General features: G+C 41.6%; 1 protein-coding gene across 5 annotated transcripts in view; it reads right to left on the reverse strand.

Moving 5' to 3' along the window:
• LOC114780053 (SH3 and multiple ankyrin repeat domains protein 1-like) overlaps positions 1-21,339 on the reverse strand; it is a 66,702-nt gene that overhangs the window by 26,304 nt on the left and 19,059 nt on the right. For 4 of the 5 annotated variants that reach the window (XM_028967555.1, XM_028967556.1, XM_028967554.1 and 1 more), the window contains 5 exons: positions 14,139-14,707; positions 11,071-11,274; positions 4,295-4,366; positions 3,994-4,102; positions 94-245 (listed from right to left, as the gene is read on the reverse strand). In XM_028967555.1, the coding sequence (XP_028823388.1) occupies positions 94-245; positions 3,994-4,102; positions 4,295-4,366; positions 11,071-11,274; positions 14,139-14,672 (1,071 nt within the window). In that variant the 5' untranslated portion in view covers positions 14,673-14,707. Of the gene's footprint in view, positions 1-93; positions 246-3,993; positions 4,103-4,294; positions 4,367-11,070; positions 11,275-14,138; positions 14,708-21,339 lie in introns of those variants that run through there. The other variant, XM_028967558.1, reaches the window with a different exon arrangement.

Raw genomic sequence — 21,339 nt, forward strand, 5'->3', positions numbered from 1 at the left:
AAGCTATGCACTGCTTTGGAGTTTCTGTGTTTTGACTCTTGTGGTTTTTTCTGTTCACTATGATGCCGTGTGGCATTACAGTGTGTGTCTTACCTGCAGTGCAGGGTTATTGTGGGCTCGGACAGCTTTGTGTAAGGGTGTAAGGCCATCTCTGGATCTGAAGTCCACATGCGCTCCATTCAACACCAAACATCTAACCATCTCTACAGATAAACCTAACTGAACCGCCAGTGACAGGGGAGTCTCTGAGATGAAGAGAGAAAAAGTGTTTTTTTGAATGAGCATTGAATTTCATTTGTTTGATACAGTGATGTACAAACCATGTAAAGCAGCAACACCTAATGTCAAATATTACTCCAGTCTTTTTACATTTGTATCAGATAAACATATTATGATTTATTAGTATTTGAGCTTTTTCCGGTCAACCTATTAAGTCACAGACCAAATCAATAGTAAAACTATTTACCTTGAAACAAATAAGGTTTAGGATGGTAGTAGCCTAGTGGGTAACACTCTCACCTATGAACCGGAAGACCCAGGTTCAAATCCCACTTACTACCATTGTGTCCCTGAGCAAGACCCTTAACCCTGAGTGTCTCCAGGGGGGGGACTGTCCCTGTTACTATTGATTGTAAGTCGCTCTGGGTAAGGGCGTCTGGTAAATGCCGTAAATGTAAATGTATGGTGAATTGTATGGCTTTAAAGTGCACTACATGCTTTACTTATGACCAAAGTCATGTATTGGATATACATAGTTCTGAGTCCAGATGAAAACAGACATCCAAGAGATTATTAATCATATTGTGTGAGAGTGTTCAATTTTAAATTTAGAACAATAATTTCAGACAGACTTAAAATAAGGTTTTCTCTAATGTCACATGAACATAGTGACTGATGTCTTAAAATGATCATAAACAATATATATTCAAGGCAAATAATCCTGGTAGAACCCAGTGGATATGAAATAAAAATAATTGTGAAGAAGCAAAGTTGATTTAGGTGGTGATTTTAAGACTCCTTGCACTTTGATGTACACAACTGTCTGTACAACTAAAACCAGTCTTTTACAATACATGTTAACATGTTCATTTGACTGAAATCACACTAAATCAAATGTCTCTGGATTAACACACTCAGATAATGTGTTCAAAAGTCATGTAATCATTTGACCAAGGTCTAGGTGTTCAATTCAGTGTCCAAGGCAGCTGGAATAACATGCATGCCATTTGCAAAATAATTAACGGGTATACTGTAAACCACTCAACATATGCAGAGTGAGTGTGAATGTACGTGTGTGTGTGTGTGTGTGTGTGTGTGTGTGTGTGTGTGTGTGTGTGTGTATGTATATATGTATTTTAGTCCAGCAGAGGGCAGTGGTGGTACACAGCTGGCATGATAAAAGGAAATGGTAGAACAAGACTACAGTCTGTATTAAGTCTGAGTGTGTATTTCATGCAGTTTTCTGATTAACTGCCATATGATTAACATATATATTGTGTTCATCTCCACAGAGGGAAGACAAGTGGATGTTATTGCATGTTCTTTTAGTAGTTACATAGAGTAACTGACAAAAGTCTTGTCGCTTATATCTTTTGTAGAAATTACTATTAACCTGCCTTTTAATTCATCAATTGGTGTTAGAAGTTGCTCATATGGAAAGCTAAACCCTACCAAATAATCTTTAATGCATGCCTCCCAGAGTTCATCAGTATTCTTTTGTTTCATCTTCCATGCTTCCTCTTTCATCCTACCCCACACATGCTCAATGATGTTCATGTCTGGTGACTGGGCTGGTCAATCCTGGAGCATCTTGATCTTCTTCACCTTGAGGAACTTTGATGTGGAGATAGAAGCATGTGATGGAGCACCATCCTGCTGTAGAATTTGGCCTTTTTATGGTTGGGAATATAAAAGGTAGCTAGGATTTTGTCACGCTGGTGAGCTGACGGGGGAGGGAAGTGCAGAGGTGGGACATGCTGGGAAATGAACATCAGCACGAGGGCTGTAAACAGGGAAATAAAAGGGAGACAAAGTAAACAAACCCGCAGGCGTGTGCCGATTGCCAGAACTCAAAAGACTTAACCCATACACCGTTGCAAAGTCAAGTTCACGAAAATGTCGGAGCTCCAGAAGGGGCGGGGCTCCAGTCCTTTTTAAGCTGTCCGGATTGGGCACAGGTGATAAGACCAGGTGGCGTCAATCCTGACAGATTTCTTGGTATTTCAGACTATTGCTGTTACCTTCCACCCTGCAGATCTCTCACACATCCCCATACTGGATGGAACCCCATAGCATGATTTTTCCACCACCAAACATCACTGTTTTCTGGGTGAATCTCGGATCCATTAGGGCTCCAGTAGGTCTCCTGCAACATTTGCGGTGACTGTGGTGTAATTCAACAGAAGATTCGTGTGAAAAATCCAACTTCTGCCACTTTTCCAGCATCCATCCTTTTAGCAGGCCGTGGGCCCTCGCAAATAAGCTGGCCTTGGATTTTCAAGCCAACAAACGGTCCTCTCAAGCAATTGTCTTGTCTGTCTGACCTGGGCTTGTCAAAAACCAAAAACTCTTCACCTTTTTTTTTTTATCCTCTGTACTTGACGCTGAGACACATTGAAGGTGTCTGCCACATCAGCAGTGGATCTGGTCTTCAGCCTCTTGATAGTCAACACTTTACTCTCAGGGTGAATGTTAGGCATGTTTGCAGAGGTCTAGTTGCAGTTGATGTGAAGGTCTAGTGGGGTTCTGGGGTTCTTTTTATACACACCTGAGACCTAATGGATCCATTATTAGTGACAGGTGAAGCTCATATGACAAGATGACAACACTTATGTCTTTGCAAAAAGGACTCAATGGGCTTTACCAAGCTTTGAATATTAGAATACTTTTTGACAGTTTCCTATGGGACACTTTCCTGTCCCATAGGCTTTAAATGTGTGATTGATTATTATCTTCCTTAAACAATACCAGAAATGTGAATTGAGAATAAAACTGTACCATCCATTATATCTTCCTCCCTATCACAGGGACAGTCCCCCTGGGTTAAGTGTCAGGGTTAAGTGTCTTGTACAGGGACACAAAGTCTGTACTACCAACCCAAATCATGCCAACAAGTAATAATGAACATTCTATTATGGACTTTGCAGAAACATTTGACTCATCCACACCATAGAAAGATGAATATCTGTTGAAAACAAGCAAGAGTGACTAAGGTCGTTTAACCTTGAAACCTAATGAAAGCATTTCCACTTAAATAGTCTCAGAGCAATACCACAATCCTTTCTCAATGGGTCAGTGGTGGCCTATCAGCTAAGGAAACCGACTCGTAACCAAAAGGCTGCAGGTTCAAATCTGAAGCTGTCAACGTTCCACTAAGGTCACTTTGATCAAGGTACTGTCCTCACTCACTGCTCCCCAGTCACCTTTCATGGCTGCCCACTGCTCACCGTGTGCTGTCTGAACAAGCACGTTCAGTTAGATTGTTCCAGCTTGTACAAGATTTGAGAAAAAAAGCACAATCCTGAAAAGTATTGCAGAGCCTGACTGATATCAGTCAACATTTTGATGCTTATCTCCCATGCAGTAGCTTGATCAAACATTCTGGAAACTTACTGTGTTTGTGCACAAATCTAAACTGGCCAAATCAGAAACGGTGTTGGTTTCCAGTCACATATCTGCATTTTCCCTTTTAATTCACCCAAATTGTAAGGAATTTGTTATGTGATTTTGACATGCAATTTAATCAATGCATGAGAATTAGTGAAAAAAAAAAAGTATTAAGGACAGACGTAAAAAAGGTAGGGGGACCGAAACATGACATCAGACAGGATGCAGAGGAGTAGAAAGAGAAAAAGATAAAAGTAAAAAGTATATCAAAATGGAAATACTTTAGTGAAGTAAATTGACCTTCATTGTACATATATTAAGTGCAGTTACTTTATTAATGTGCACCTCTGCTTTGACATTTACTTTTTACTTTGACACAGAACTCACCTCCAGTCTCTGAGTGATGGTAGTTCGGATCAAGGCCTTTCTCTAGCACTTTAGAAACTTTCTCTAGAGCTCCAGTCTGGACATATTCTAGAAACCTCTTCAAACTCACCTGGGGCATGAAGAACAAACAACTCCACAAACTTAGCTAGGAACAGCTACAAATAGTCTTACATTTTGACTGTTCTTTTGTCTTTTTTACTCTTTTACTCACTTTATCAAACATATGATAGACCTACAGTTTTTTTAATCAAATGGAAATTAAAATGCCATATAATATAATGCAGTTGTTTAGAAGCAGTACCTTAGTGTGTAGCTTTGCAAGTTGTTTCTCATCCAAGTTGGTCTGCTTGTAAACTCTTGTCTTGTACCTAAACTGTGGGAATCCATGAAATAAAGAGATTTCTTCTTACTAACAGTCAAATCCTGATTGTGTGAACATCAGATTGTTTGAAAGCATGTTATCAGTAACACTGAGCTGCATATTAGGGTGCAGTGTGTGTCGATCGCTGTTCTATCTGATCAGGCTGAAGATCATTCACTTTACATGTACAGCATTTACCAGATGCCCTTATCCAGAGTGTCTTACAATCAGTAGTTACAGGGACAGTCCCCCCCCTGGAGACACTCAGGGTTAAGTGTCTTGCTCAGGGATTCAATGGTAGTAAGTGGGATTTGAACCTGGGTCTTCTGGTCCATAGGCGAGTGTGTTACCCACTAGGCTACTAGCACCCCAATTCTCTCTGTGAGTCAGAACCTGCATCATCAGAAAACTTTTCATAAGTATAGGTGGCTTTTCTGCTGGTGACGACAGAAGCATAACTACCAACAAACATTCTACATTTGGAGTAAATGATGGAGTAGAAGATCCCTTACTCACGATCGGGTAGGAATAGCGTGCTTGTCAAATTTTTAATCACTAATCAGCGCATTCCTAATTTATATATATGAAAAAGTAGAACTTTTACCAATTTTAGTCTGCTTCTTATTTTGTTAACTTGCACTAGACCATAAACACCCTTGTACCAGATGAAATATCTTTTCTGATGTTAAAACTGTAACAAGAACTAAATGTATAATTTTAGGTTTTCGATGAAACAGTCCAGACGTCTCACACACTAGTTGTACACAGATAGGTGATATTGTAGGTGGACCTGGCACATCCGAAGAGTTAGTATTTCGATCTCTGGTGGCCTCAGCAGTGAGGCATTTGGGAGACTGACAGAGCCCTGAATAGTTGGATAGTTTCAGTGTCCTCAAAATAATATTAGCTTTGTTAATAACTGGACGTTCTTTGAGGGATAAGGAGAAAGAGTCAGTTTGACTTAGAATCTTTACTCCAAACTGACACCAAAAGCGCAGTCCAGGCAGCAGACAGAGAGACTTATCCAAATGCCTGCTGGTCTATTAGTAGTCCCACCCACAGCTACTGGCCGTGACTTTTACCATATTGAGACTGTCTGTTCCCCACCAAAATCCATCTGCAAAATCCATCTGCAAGCAGTGTCTCTATAAAACTTGTCTCTTAAACAACTTTCATAGAAAGCTGAATTGATGAATGAACTTTTAACAGGAAAGACATTACACTTTCTCTGCCTTTCGGAAATTTGGCCCAATCAAAATAACTTAACCTTGTGTGTGCAAGTTCATAGTTCTGTGTTTTCCGATTTGTTCTATAATGTAAAAAAATGCAAGACCTATAAATGAGTAGGTGCATTCAAACTTTTCTAAGTCAGAGGGTCAACTGGGCAGTGGTGTCCTAGCGGGTAAGGGAGTAGACCCGTGATCAGAAAGTTGCCAGTTTGAATGCTGAGCTGCCAAGGTGCCACTGAGGTGCCACAGAGCAAAGCATCGTCCCCACACACTGCTCCCCATACCCTGATTTTCTGATTTGACATGATTTCTCAAATTTCTTGTTCAGACTTGGTGGATAATTACAATCTAATTCTTGTTGGTGACTTTGATGTTCACTGTCACCTCCGTGCCGGCTCCAACCCTCCTACATGTTCCCCCTCCCCTTAGGATCTGTGTCTGTGTCAGTGTGATGTGTTTCTTGTAGTTGTGGGCGCCATGGTAACATAATATAGTATGCACATGGCAATAGCTCATTTATGCTTCCGGGTTGTGGGATCCTCACCACATTTCCTTCCCAGGTCCCATCGGCATGGTATAAAGGGTGTCATGTTCCCCTTCATAAGCCCTGCAAGATCCAGGGTGTAGCCATTCTCCAACACGCCTCCTTTTTCTCTCATACAGGAGAGTTCTGGGCTTTACAGGTACCAGCGAGCTGGACCGATCTCCGATACCAACCAGTACAAGTGTGAGTGTGCCATAAACCTGCTTCTCAGACTGATACTCATCTATTCACGGACGGGCATCGTTCAGCACCAGGCATGCTGGCTCATTTTTCCCTTTTTCTTTAACCAAAATAAACTATATTCCTTTTTGTTCCCGACCATTGGTGTTCACATATCGTTCACTTCCCTCCTCACTCGTGACATTCACATAGACACACTCTTGATCTTTTTCTTAAGTGACCCAGTTACAACAATTCGTGACAACTAGCTTCCTGCCGCCAACACATTTAACCTCATCATATTAGACCAATGAAATTACCGAAAATGTCACAGTGGACCAATGAAACTGTTTTAGCAAACTCACTGTAACGGTAGTCACATGTATGTATGTATCTAGACTTTAAAGGTTTTAATACTGCAGATGCAATAAATGTAGCCTTCAAAAAACAAGCCTTCAATCCGCCTGTCAGTCTCTTGCGCCTTCTTCCCTCACTCGTAAACAAGACGCCAAGATACTTAAACTCCTCCACTTGAGGCAGGACCTCTCTCCCGACCCGGAGTTGGCAAGCCACCCTTTTCTGGTCTCAGATTTGGAGTTCCTGATCCTCTTCCCAGCCGCTTCACACTCAGCTGCAAACCTACCCAGCAAGAGCTGAAGGTCAGAGCCTGATGAAGCGAAAAGCAGAGATGAGATTCTCCTGCCACCAAACTCAACACCCTCCACACCACGGCTGCGCCTAGAAATTCTGTCCATATAGAACCGATGACAAAGGGCAGCACTGGTGGAGTCCAACCCTCACCGGGATCAGGTCTGACTTACTGCCAGCTATGCAGACAAGCTCACGTTCCTCTGGTACAGGGACTGAATGGCCCTTAACAAAAGGCAATCCACCCCATACTCCTGGAGCACCCCCCCATAGGGTGTCCCTGGAGACACGCTCATAAGCCTTCTCCAAATGTGGATTTGTTGGGCAAACTTCCATGCCCCCTCCATCACCCTAGCAAGGGTAAAGCTGGTCCACAGTTCCACGGCCAGGACAAAAACCACATTGCTCCTCCTCAATCCGAGATTTAACTATCGACCGGACCCTCCAGTACCTTGGAGTAGACCTTTCCAGGGAGGCTATAGTTGGAACACACACTTTGGTCCACCTTCCTAAAAAACGGGGACCACCACCCAAGTCTGCCACTCCACCGGAACTGTCTCCAATGTCCACGCAATGTTGAAGAGACCTGTCAACCACAACAGCCCAGGACTGAGCTCATCCACCCACAGGGCTCCGCCGCTGTGCACCTGTTTTACTACCTCAGCAACTTCTGCGTCTGAGATTGGACAGTCCATATGCAGGTATCCCAGCTCTGGTTCCTCCTTGGTGGGATTGAGGAGCTCCTCAAACTATTCCTTCCACCGCCCGACTATAGCCCCAGTCAACATCAGCAGCTCCCCATCCCCACTGTAAACAGTGTGAGCGAGTTGCTGCCTTCCTCTCCTGAGGCATCGGATGGTTTGCCAGAACCTCTTTGGAGCTGATCGGTAGTCTTTCTCAATGGCCTGTCAAATTTTCACTGCAGTTTAACCGAAGCTTTGGGAACTTTTTTTTGAAGAAATAGATGGAGTGATCAACCCCACATGGATCCTCTTTTAACAACACATCCTCAGCACTCACACTCACCTCCAGTTTAAAAGCAAGTTTAAAAAAAACAGACATAAAAGCATTTTGCACTACAACACAGCAGTCAAGTCGCGGCAAACATCACCATCAGAAGAGTCTTACAGTAGAATCTTACACTAACACTCTGCCCTTCCCAGAAACAGTGTAATTCCATCTTTCAAGTGGTGACTGAGAAGCTAAGAATGGCTTAAACTGTCTGAATCTGACATTGACCTACTTCCTAACCCAAGTAGGTCACTGTTGCTTTACATTTTGCCAAGTTCAAGGTCAGCGACACATCATGCTGTTGCTTGAAGATAGAGGCCAAGGTCTGCTGTGCTCAGACCATGTAGATGAACAGATTATAATATCATCAAAATAGTCCTTGCACTTCCGAACTTGAGCACCTAAATAAAAGTTGTGACGCCTGTTACTACTACAATATACTGGAGCAGCAACATGAGCTGAATCAACCTCATCTTCTCAATCTTCCATTATTGAAGATGAAAAATAATCCATCTTTGTGTATTCTGTACAGAAACAACATAAATAAAATATTTGTTTCCGTCTCATTCTGATCAAAATTCCCATATATTAAGCCATCATGTTAGTTCCTCTGGGAGGCTGCCTGGCAATCGCAGGCTCTTTAAGCAGCTTGAGGGGGCATGAACTGTAACTGCAGATACAAGCAATAAATGTGGAGCATCGATTTTAAGCTTTGGTGAAACTGTTCCAATGCCCCTTGTGGTTGAGGCACTTCACACCTTGTGTGTAATCCCCATTTCTACCAACACCTGCTTAGAAATGCAGGACAAAAGTAAAAAATAACTGAACTAAGACCCTCACTGTGTGTTTTTCTTCCTTTTTCAAGGAACGTAACACGATTGCTTCCAGAAAACATGTGGCACTACACATAATTGCAGGTGGAATAAACTGGTATGACATACCCACCAACTGACAACTGTGGCATGATCTGCAATACTTACAACATCAGACTGTAATCCAGGCCAAAGAAGAGGCAAACTATATGGTTGTATGTTCTTGTCACTCCTAAGTGACCAGGTTAGGGTTAGGGTATCATGCCCTAAAAACCAAACGTGTGATCGGACCTTTAAAATCCATCCCAAATACACCACTTGCTCATTAAAACTCCCTTATCCCAGAAACATGGCACTGACTCTGCAATCACATTCTCCTGGGCAACAACAGACACTTTTGCACGTTTAACCTTCAGGCTGCATCTACTGCAGCATGAAACCGATGTGTCTTTTATCAGCAGTTCTGAGCAAACAGCGACTGCACACAGACCTGAAAACATATCACACATCATAACTCCATGTTGAACTGTTCCACAGAACACAAAGGGGTCACAAAGAGCTTGACTTGTTTGCAGAAGGATTGACAGAATGAACAAAGCCAACGCCTTCAGGTGAGGATCTTGAATTTTTTTTAAACCCAACCTGGGGTAAATGGAGGGTTGCATCAGAAGGCATCCAGGGAAACTCTTTTGGCATGCCAGTTGGACAGAAAACCAGACCAGTTGATCCAATGTTGCAACCCCTAAAAAGGTTTTGGACAATTAGAGATGTGATGAAGACTCATGAGCGGTTAAGGAAGCGGCCCCGTAATCAGAAGGTTGCCGGTTAGAATCCCGATCCGCCAAGGTGTCACTGAGGTGCCCCTGAGCAAAGCACCGTCCCCACACACTGCTCCCCGGGCGCCTGTCATGGTGCCCACTGCTTACTCAGGGTGATGGGTTAAATGCAGAGGACAAATTTCACTGTGTACACTGCGTGGGCTGTGCTGCTGTGTATCACATGTGACAATCACTTCACTTTCACTTTCAGACGTGAACTTCATTAGACAAAGTAATCGAAGATTGTTTTGCCCTATTCTGACATTTTCATCCAAGTCTCTTTTCCAGTCTTCAGCTAGACATGGGCTACTGGATTTTATATAAGGAACACCCTCCTCCATCAACCCAATTTTATTGTTGTCAGTAAACTTCAGTCCAACTTTTCCCCTTCCTGAAGAAACTTTCCTCATTTACCTGACCATTCAGAGTCACAAACATTCCCACTGGCTGGGCTGGAGAAGAGCACACACCAAATTTATTTCAAAGAAAGATTAGCAGGTTCCCCAATCACAGTAAGGAGTGGCAGGAGTCAGATAATAACTGGACCCCCCACAATCCCACATGGAACTCCCACAGGAAGAGGGGTAGCGAGAGAGACGACAATTTACACACATAACACCCCAACAGGATGTCACACTATAACATAAAATGTGGAGTGGAGGGGTGTGAATACTTTCTGATGGCATTGTAAATGGTCATTCCCCACCTGCAAGTGATACAAACTTATACTACTAAGAGATTTACTGTTTATTTAGTTAGGAATTATGTGGAAATAGTGACGCGCTACCACGAATATAAAATTGCTTACATTTTCAAGGCTTGTGAAACATTTTTGTTCTCTAAGCTAAACACATACTGAAAAAGCATTGTGATCATAAGGAACCCAACTTTAGGATCTGATATATGATGCCACTTTATTCAATAACAACTTTCACTGTTACACTAATGAAATGTAACTGTTCATCTTTGTTAAATCACACCAGAAGAACAAAAAGTGCACATTTTACCACAAAATGCATTAAAATTTAGTTTAATTGGGTTCTCTACTTTAAGGGCTTAAGTGTGAAAATCTGATGGTATTTATGCAGATCTGTAGAGAGTTCTAACGAATACAAACTTTCAAACACTACTGTACTTTACTTCTGCACTTCATTAGAGAGAGACAAGCACTTCAGGTCAATGTTGTTACTTTTCCAACTGAATAAAGCTGATTACTGTTGTCCCAATTTCTTGCAGAGAGAAGAGACATTACTTTGACATTCCTTCATTTAGAATATTCTTAAAACAATGATGGCAAGGGGAAAGAATACAGTAATTTTCCTCAGGCTCAGCACTCTGGCACACCAGTGAAACACATGTGTCATTCCAGAGCTTTGTGTGTCCTTTTAGAGCAATAGATCATGCCAGTGTACATTGATGTCAAAATGCTTGCCTGGTACTGAGATTCTCAAACATAACCTGATAAAACAGATGGAGGGCTGGAGAGATACTCTACCTCTAAATAGGGCACCCCTTTCTCAAAGGATTGTGGATATTCTTGCAGCAAGTGCTCTTCATTCAAAAAGCTGGCATCTTGGCCATCGGCAGCAGGCTGAAAGAGGCCGTAGTTGTAAACATCCCATAGCGATTCACTCAAGGAACATATGATCTGCAGCTTTGCACTCCATACTGTTGCATCAGGGTCAAACCCCAGACACTTCTGCATGGAGAAAGAGAGAGAAGGTTTGTCATTTAGCCATACATAAATTAACAATTGCATAGATCTTTAAAAATTCTGAGTCTAATTATTTGTGGTAAATATTACATTTCAATCTGTAAATTGTGTAATTGATCCATCAAACTGTCCAGAAAAGCCACCAGCATTGTCAAGGTCTTCAAATGTATATAGAATCAGAAGTTTGGAGTCACTGGGTGTAGGGTCAGAAAAATATGTCTGTCCAATCTTTCTGAAGGTGATTCCAGATGATAGAGCCATCAGAGAAAGAGGAGGAATGGAAAGTGTCTGGAATAGTCACATTTCTACAGAAAGAGGTTCAGAGCAGGGAGCGAGCACTGCAAGATAGAGAACAAGCCATACAAGCTACCATTCAATGATGGGAGGTTTAAAAGGCCTAGCGCACAATCTGCTGCTGCACTGCACACAGCCAACCAGAAACTGTTTATTTTGTGATGAAGCTGAACACAAATCCGAAAACTGCCCAAACCATGACAATTTTGAAAGAAAGGACAAGTTGAGAAGAATGGGAAGCTGTTCTGTAGAATAAGGAATGTGGAAGAAGACACCATGTTGCCGTGTGCTCCAGCGGAAAGAAAGATGGGACGCTGTTGGAAGATGGGACAAACAGTGGAGGGGTTGATGTACAACAGGTGGGAAATGGAGACATTTCAAATGAAGTGAATGTTGAACTTAAATCCAGTTAAAAGGCTGCTGCTAGTGACACCAATGTCTGTGAACCAGTACTGGAGCTTGAGAATTCCAGCAAACAGAAGTTCTCAGAGTGACAGCGTGGATCTGAAGAGTCCTAAACAAGGCTAAACCAGCAACATCTAATTTACACGGTGAGCTAACTGCATCTGAACGTCTTAAAGCTGAAAGGCACTGGATTCAAATTCAGCAGCAGGGTTTCAATCAGCATATCCAGCTACTGAAGGATGGGAAACCTACAAGACACGACAGTAAGGTCCGAGAACTCAAACCTTTTCTTGATGAAGGTTGCAGCAGCCTAACTTTACATTCCGAGAACAACATCGTAGAGGATTTGCAATGACAACACTTCATAATGCTTACTTGAGATTTTGGCACATTTATTAAGAAATCACATGTACATAAGTATTCACAGACTTTGCTCAGTACTTTGTTGATGCACCTTGGGTAATGAAGTCTTTTTGAATATGATGCCACAAGCTTGGCCCACCTTTTCTTGGCCAGTTTCTTTGCAGCACCTCTCAAGCTTCATCAGGTTGGATGTGAAGCATCGGCGCAGCCATTTTAAGATCTCTCCAGAGATGTTCAATGGGACATTTACTGCTGAAAGATGAACCATTGCTCCAGTGTGAGTTCAAGGATGCTCTGGATTAAGTTTTCTTCCAGGATGTCTCTGTACATTGCTGCAGTCATCGTTCCCTCTACCCTGACTAGTCTCCTAATTCCTGCACCTGAAAAACGTCCCCACAGCACGATGCTGCCACCACCATGCTTCACTGTAGGGATGGTATTGGCCTGGTTTCCTGCAAATGTGACACCTGGCATTCATACCAAAGAGTTCAATCTCATCAGACCAGAGAACTTGTTTGATTCCATCAATCAATCCAATCAGCACAAGACTTGTGATCACGGTTTCGAATATGTAGATGACTAATATGTAGAATCTCAGTGTCTCATTTACACTATGCGGTTTTTCCTGGTTGTTCCCTGCTGTGGGGTAAAAATACATCACAAAAAGCTCACGATTTATGTGTGCACACTATACGGTCCGATACTCGAAGCGACCTGACTGGTCGCAATACCTGAGCAATATGAAGAAGAAGAAGTGATGCTGAACGAAGCGGAACGTGCTGCTTAGGCCATTTGGTGCACGGAAACAGCGCATATGGCTACAGAGGGATAAGACTGAATTCGATTTTCCAGTATAAATAACTTTTCTCCCTGTTGTTCCAGTCATGATAAGTAGGTGAGATGATGTTAAAAAGTTTGTGAACGAGATTCCATGTCCCTCTGCGTTTGCACATGCGCAGTGACGACACATTTCAAGCAGGTTTGATAGTCTTACGACTTTTCAGGAGAGGTGAATCAGTGGTCGTACATGATGTACATTGTACAATGCACGATGCACAATGAGTTTCGTGTAAAAGGCTGTGATGTGCTTTCTCCGTTTTTTTATTTATAATAAATTTAGAAAAAACAATCTTATTCTGCGGGGGAAATTAATTTAAATGAATTTAAATAATTTTGGAATAAGACTGAAACAAAACAAAATATTGAAACAGAGATGCGCTGTACGTAGCCACTCCTTCATTGCCCAGGTGGGGGTTTTGGGATCACCAAGTTTCATCTTCAATGCTCTCTTTGATGGAAGGAGGTTTTGACCTAAAATCGCACAATGCATATATATGATCTCGGCAGTGGTGGCCTAGCAGTTCCGATCACAGTGGGTGTGGCAACCCAGCATTCTCCCTCCAAACACAAGTTCTGGTCTCATCCTAGTCTTGTGCAGGTGTACAATCTTGTCCCTGGTGTCTTTGCCATGGTGGAGACTGACTGTTGGATAGGTGTCTCTTATACAGATAACCAGGTTCCATTAATACAGGTAATGAGTGAAGGATAGAAGAGCTTCTTAAAGAAGAAGCAACAGGTCTGTGAGGGCCAGAATTCTTGCTTGATTGTAGGTGCTAAATACTAATTTTCGTCACCATACATATAAAACTGTATGCGATTTTCTTGAGTTCATTTTTTCCATTCTGTCTCACATAGTCTTTTTAAGTGGGACTACAACAGAATATTGGAATTACGTAAAAGAGTACCTGAATAACCATTCATATTGAGCTGTAACACTAACTACTAACCGTCTGCTTAATGTCAGGGATGCCTATGCGGAACACCATCATAGTCAGTCGCGTTTCCTCCAGCGGTGACACAGTTGTCATGCTGCGTTCCATCATGTGCCGCCTCCTCTGTTGCTGATTGTCTGAGGCCTGATAGAACTGAAGGTTATTGGCTGGGGGTTGAATAAACTGCTGTTTATTTGCCGGTTCAAGATACATAGCACCCTGGTTGGCAGAAAAGGAGATGCCTCTCTGAACTGCAGGCAGGGCAGATCTTGACTTCCTGTCTCCCCTCTGTCGTCCAATCACAATGGCTGCTGGTTTAAGGCCATCTGCCTTGGCGTCATGTATTGGTCGTCCTCCTTGCAGCCCCAGCTCTTCTTTTTCGTCCTCTATCCCCATCATCCCATTTAGCCTTTCTGTTCCCCCTTCTTTTCTCTCTATCCATCCATCCTCCTCTTGCCCCTGTGCATCCTTCTCTTCTGCCCCAGAAATGTTTTTGGTATTTCCCAGCATGCTCTGCTTTTTCTTATCAGCTAACAAAGGTGGTTTCATGGCAACCTGTATGGCTGTAACTGTGACGGCCTCATCTGAAACAAACAAACAAAAACAGAATGTTACATAACTCACAAATACCATGAATAGCAGGGGTGATAAATACATGAGCATTATAGAAAAAAGCATTTTAATCAATACTTTGGACTGAGATTACATAAGTTGTGGTGTAGTGACAGTGGCTCCTCTGCCTCATACAATTAGCATTTTTAAAAAACAGGTTGCTTTATTAATGACAAAACATTAATGAAACAATATTGACCCAATAAATGTCTTCAATAAATACCAAAAAAAATCATGAGAGTATGTCACCACCTTAGCCTGTGATATTGAATTGATTTAAACAATTCACAAAATGGACATGCCACCCCAAATATTCAGAATTCTAGAATAATAAAAGCTGAATATATGTAATGAATAACTGCATGATCATAGAAAAGATAAAGCAATCACACAGGAATCCAGAGACTATATCAAATTTAAAAGATCAAGAAAGGACAAAAAATGTCACTTTCAAATAAAATGCTATAAAAATATTATATATTAACATATATTAAAACAACTCAATCTTTTAGAACTACTTCAGCCTGATGCAAAGATGTCAAATATTTATGTGTTATGCTTTTTATCGTTTTAATAATTTCATAATGATTAATAAATCCCTACATTTTAAATACAAAAAAAATCAATAAAATAATTACATTTACATTTACGGTACATTTACATTTAAGGTTAAAGTTTATTTGATTAAAGTTTTTACCCACTAAATACTTATTACCTCTTTGTGATTTAAAATTACATTAAAAACACAAAATCGTTTGGACAAGAATTTTTTTTATTTCAGAAAAGGAACATTGAATGATGAGACAGAGAAAGAGAGAGATATCCAGCTCATGCGAAGCAGATGCTGCCAGCTTTTCTTTTTCCTCACATCTACCGCACCTTGCAGTTATTTCTGCAGCGAGTGATGAATGGAAAAGGCACCCTCGTTTTTAGATGTGTGGAGGTACGGTTTCTGCTCCTACCAGGATGGATGTCCACACAACATAGGCAACAACCTAAAAAAAAACATATATAAATGATCCAAGTATTTTTTCTCATGAAATACAGATTTATTTTACTTGCTTTATTGTATATGTCAATTTGAAATAAATATTCTACTCATCTTTGAGATAAGAAGATAAATAAATGCATAACTGATGCGTAAAGGCACATACCTCATCAAGGTTGTCAACACTTCCTTTGCATTTGATTTGTTTCTTGATCTGTAAAAACTAGACAAAATGAGCAGCCCCACTCAAGCCCGTCCATGTCTTGCCAGTCTGCAAGTTTCAACAGGAGTTTATAGCTAGAGATCAGGTCAAGGATTCCGGCACCAGTGTAGCATGGAGGTCCTGGGATCGAACGTGTGGCTGCTGGGACATAGTGGAGTATCTGAGAGTTTGTGGGAGACCAAAATGATTTTTTATTTGTTGAAGTCCATCTCTGCTTGGCTACTTCATCCGTGTCCCCTCCATGTTTAGACCAGATGACTGGTCTGGTAGATTGCCCCACCTGGTGGACATCTATGAAAGTGTGACGTTGAAAGCCTTGTGTACTAAAAAAAGTCTTAAAGTCAAGGATTGCATGAATTTTTTGATAGCTTAGCCATTTTATGCTATTTTAACAAACTGACACCACAATAATAATATCTTCAAATATCTTCTAGCATATTCATAAAAACATTAGCACGAGGGATGGAGACATCGGTCAGAGAGCTTCTATAATGAACAGAAAGGTTGATATGCACCCACAAGGGACATTTACAACAATTGGTTTTAATGGTGTTAAACAAATCATAAACATAATTATAAACTTCATATTACCAGCAGCTAAGCACAATTTCAAAATGTCAGTTTTCGCCACTTATGAACCATAAGTAGGAATGGGTATTTGCTAAGTGGGGATATTTTAACAAATTAGTCAGATTCAAAGTGCCACTTTTGGATTCCATAAAATGTGACACTTTGGTATGACTGTGAGATATATAAAGTATGACATATACACAAATAAATAAATATAAGAATATGAAAACTGTTTAAATTGGAAAAATATTAAAATGTGAATTATATTTTCATATAATTCACAACCATTCACAACATGAATCACTATACGTCACATGAACAGGTACGCCACCATAAGAGTTTAAGAACAGAAAGTATTTCATTGGATTTGTAATGCAGGATGGTGCTTGATTTTTAAGTTCTCAATAAACTCATCACTGACTGAGAACATCAAAAGGAAAATTCAACACCAAATCATGTGTTGGAATTGGATACCACAGGACACTTTCAGAGGGTTCCATAAATCAGAACCACTTTGATGGCACAAGGATCATGTACAAGTGAGAGAATTTAAACAGTTTGAAACACAAAGTGAACATGAAAAAAGTAATAAAGAGACAAATATTTTCCATAATACTTAGCTTTCTGTGAAGAAACGATTTTTTCTCTCTCTTGGGCTTTAGGATCCAGTAGGCAAAACTTTTTTTAAAACGCTGCCTTTTATGTAGTGCACTGGGGAAGTGCAGAGTAAATATCTTTTGAATGTAGGGGCAGTGGTGGCCTAGCGGGTGCCAGAAGGTGCCACTGAGGTCCCAATGAGTGAAGTACCGTGCCCACACACTGCCTGGGTGCCTTTCATGGCTGCCCACTGCTCACTAAGGGATGGCTTGTGCCTTCGTCGTGTCACTGTGTGCAATCGCGCTGCAATCACTTCTGCTTTCACCTTCATTAGATTGACGTGGCCATGAACCCTGCGATTGGCACAGATATATCTAGGGCTACTTTTGTCACTTTTAACCCATTTATGACAACATCCCCACTGTCAATCCATGAATAAAAGCAAAACCCTGAAGATATCAAGATGGTGACTCTCTTCAGACCTCTCTTCACTGTCAGGGACTTCCATGGCTCTTCCATGCCTTCCTTACCCTGAGTCCCTGACTATGTCCTCTCTGGTGTCCTTTTTTAGCTAAGAGCCACTTGTTTTTGTGTGTCTTCCTACTCCTGTCCTTAGGTGTCCTGATGTCTTAATGTCTCCCCTCTTTAGATGCACTGGATGGCTCACATATCCTTGTCTGTCTGCCCAAAAGTATATATATCTGACAACATTCATTTCTAATGCTTTGTTTGATGTCATCATTTTTTATGTGCACATACCTTTCATGTGTGTACAAGTCATTTTTTCTATATTTTCTATATGTACTAAGCATGCTTCAGTTGACAGAAGAAGCAATCTACATTTTAAGGGAATTACAACTGAAAAGTGAAATTATAATAATTATTATTATTTATTCATCAAAAAAGCCGCAAATTTGATTTAACATTCAACACAGTTAGTATCATTGTGAAACAACATTAGGAACATCATCATACACTCTTTCAAACAAAGTTGAATTTGCTTCTCTCTCATATATAGGGCAGCGACCGTGTGTAGATGTATTTTCAGTGAACCACTCCCCAGAAAATTTAATTGGAGAACTTCCAGGGAACAGATTGTCCCACTTTGGTGCCCCGCAAAGAAAAGTGGAGCGGCCAAGACCAGTCATCTACCCTTATATCTCTCCCCAACCTCATCTTTCACCCTATTTTCAAGCATAGTGTCATTCTGAAAACAGAACACTCACAGGTAAACTCCATGCATCCTTTACACAGACAATACACATGTTTTTTCTAATAGAATCTAAAAAATGAAACATTAAAATTCATTTCACATACAAATCAAATGTCCCTTCAAGATTGGTGTCACACTAGGGCTTCCTTAATATAATGGTGTCTTAATGGAGGTTATTTACATACTGCTTGGTAGTTGCTGTAGTTCTTTGGATTTTGTTTCAAGGTGGCTGCTAGGAAGTCCAGGGGAATTTAAAGTGAAGTGAAGTGATTGTCACATGTGATACACAGCAGCACAGCACACAGTGCACACAGTGAAATTTGTCCTCTGCATTTAACCCATCACCCTGAGTGAGCAGTGGGCAGCCATGACCAGCGCCCGGGGAGCAGTGTGTGGGGACGGTGCTTTTGCTCAGTGGCACCTCAGTGGCACCTTGGCGGATCGGGATTCGAACCGGCCAGCTTCTGATTACGAGGCCGCTTCCTTAACCGCTAGGCCACCACTGCCCCACCTTAGCCGCGTGGTGCTGGGTCAGTCAATTAACTAACTAATAAATCAATTAAAGTCAATTCAGAGATTCACAAACATAAGCACAGCCCTCACATTCTTTCCTTGGGACAACACTGACGATATGACACTTTGATCAAATGTAGTCAGGGTATGACCCACCTTGACCGCAGGGGACATCATTCCCAGCTCTGACCCTCTGCTTAGCCAAACAGTACAGATCCATTACTCCCTCCTTAGAGTTCACACAACACTCAGCATACACCTCCTCCCTGTCCACTGTACTGTCTTACTTGGTTCATTTCCACCACTTGTTGCTCTGCTCTCACTATACTCATCCTTTAAACCACAGTCCTATGCAGAGACAGTGACATTTACTTGTTGCCAGCCATCAGGTCACCATGTTGCAGTGAAATGGGAATCTGGGTTTTCAGTTTGTTCCTAGCTGAGTCAGATAACTACTTTTCTGGGACAGCAGATTGTCACTCAAAACCAGGTTTTTAAAACAGCGCACAACCATGCCTCCACTGCCTTTGGTCTTATTCTGCCATTCATGAACACCCAAACCCTATAGCCAGTGCTGTATCCCGCAGCCTGAAGGTTATATTGGCAGGCTGCTCCCTGTTCTTATTAACATCCTTGTTCTGCCGGAACTGGCACAGTCAAGCCAGCCTGGTAATATGGTAATATGGGGCAGTGGTGAGGAAGCGGCCCCATAATCAGAAGGTTTGAATCAGTTTGAATCCCGATACACCAAGGTGCCACTGAGGTGTTGAAGGAAGTGTTGTTGTACCATCAACCAGGAGGACTGGACTGGTGGTGCCGCAGCGACTATGGGAGCAGGTTTTATTCATGTGCCATTCAATTCCCTGGAGGGTCACATAAGTACTACGAAGACTTACGAGAGAATTGTGGCCAGGTTTTATTAGCCCGGGGTGTATAAGGATGTGTTGGAATTCTGCCTGTCTGGAATGCCAATTAACAAGTAATCATAAGACCTGGCCCTTACAGCCACAAGCAATCATACAGTCCTGGACAAAAGTCTTCTTGCTTGTGTACACATTGACCTCAAGTGCCGCTGAAATATATTTCTAATCAAGATTTTTTTACAAGAAATTACTTTACATTTACTTTACATTACATTTTATTCCCAACAGCTTTTGTAATAATGTTTCAGTGCAAAACGAAACTGTCAAAAATTATTCTACTATTCAAAGCTTTGTAAAGCCCATTGAGTCAATTTTTGCAAAGACATAAGCGTTGCCTTAACATATGAGCTTCACCTGTGACTAAAAATGGATCAGTTATGTCTCAGGTGTATAAAAAGAACCCCAGTACACTAGACCTTCACATCAACTGCAACTAGACCTCTGCAAACATGCCTAACATTCACCCTGAGACTAAAGTGTTGATTAACAAGAGGCTGAAGACCAGATCCACTGATGATGTGGCAGACACCTTCAATGTGTCTCGGCATCAAGATTTCAAGAGACTGGAGACTGGTTTTTGACAAGCCCAGCTCAGACAGACCCCGCAAGACACCTGCTTGAGAGGTAATAATGTTGGCTCCAGATTGGCTGCTCCTGTGTGGAAGTGTGCGCCATGTCAGGAGCCGTATTTGTACACGTGTAACAACTGAGAGTACCGAAATGTCATGTTTGTTTTTGGGGTTTCTGTATTTGTAGGGTGGGAGTTGTAAAGCTGTAAAAGGGTATTTGTATGGGGGTATCTTTGTTATTTTGAATTCTTGCAGGTGAGGTGCGGTATGTACACGCTAGTTTAGTCCTTTTGATAATTCGGTGGCAGGTTCAGTGTCTGGTAGTTATTTCCTTTTGGTTGTTACTTTGTTTGCTTACTACAGGTTTTTTATTAGCTTTTTTAGAACTTTTTTGGCTTATGTTTACGTAACCGGGTGGGAAATTCCAATTTGTCCCTATTTAAATAATGTACGCATTTGGCCCATGGGTGGCGGAAGATAACCGGGTCACTGTGAAGTGAGGGCTCGGGTTGTATCTTCCGGTCTCCACAAGTGGAGACATAGCGAACTCGGTATTGTTGAGAAGTGAAAAACGGACTTGTGTCCACGGAGCGCGATATTTCCGTGGTGTGCGAGCCATTTTGAGCAGTTATAGGGGGAGTTTGTAAGGAACCTGAGAGTCGTATTTTGGACAGTGTTATTTTTGTTCCCCGTTGTTTTGTTGGAATTAGACATTTTATTTGTTCATTGAAATCAGGGGTCCATGTTTATTCATTTCTTTTCTGTTAGAAACAAAAACCAGCCGTTTCTCCGCTCTGAGCAGCTAGCAAATAAAGAAACCCACGTTAAATTTACGGTTGTGTGGTGCCACATTTTTGGTACCAGGAGTGGGGTTTGCTGGTTTTGCTCATTTTATTTTGAAGTGTTGGTTTTTGTAGTGTAAAATACGGCAGTGGGGGACGATTTCTGGCACAGGAGGTTTGTTCCAGTGATGTGGTCCAGCCGAAGGGGCGGAGCATTGTGCCACAT

Source organism: Denticeps clupeoides, unplaced genomic scaffold (genome assembly GCF_900700375.1).
Source record: "Denticeps clupeoides unplaced genomic scaffold, fDenClu1.1, whole genome shotgun sequence".
NCBI classification, from domain to species: Eukaryota; Metazoa; Chordata; class Actinopteri; order Clupeiformes; family Denticipitidae; genus Denticeps; species Denticeps clupeoides.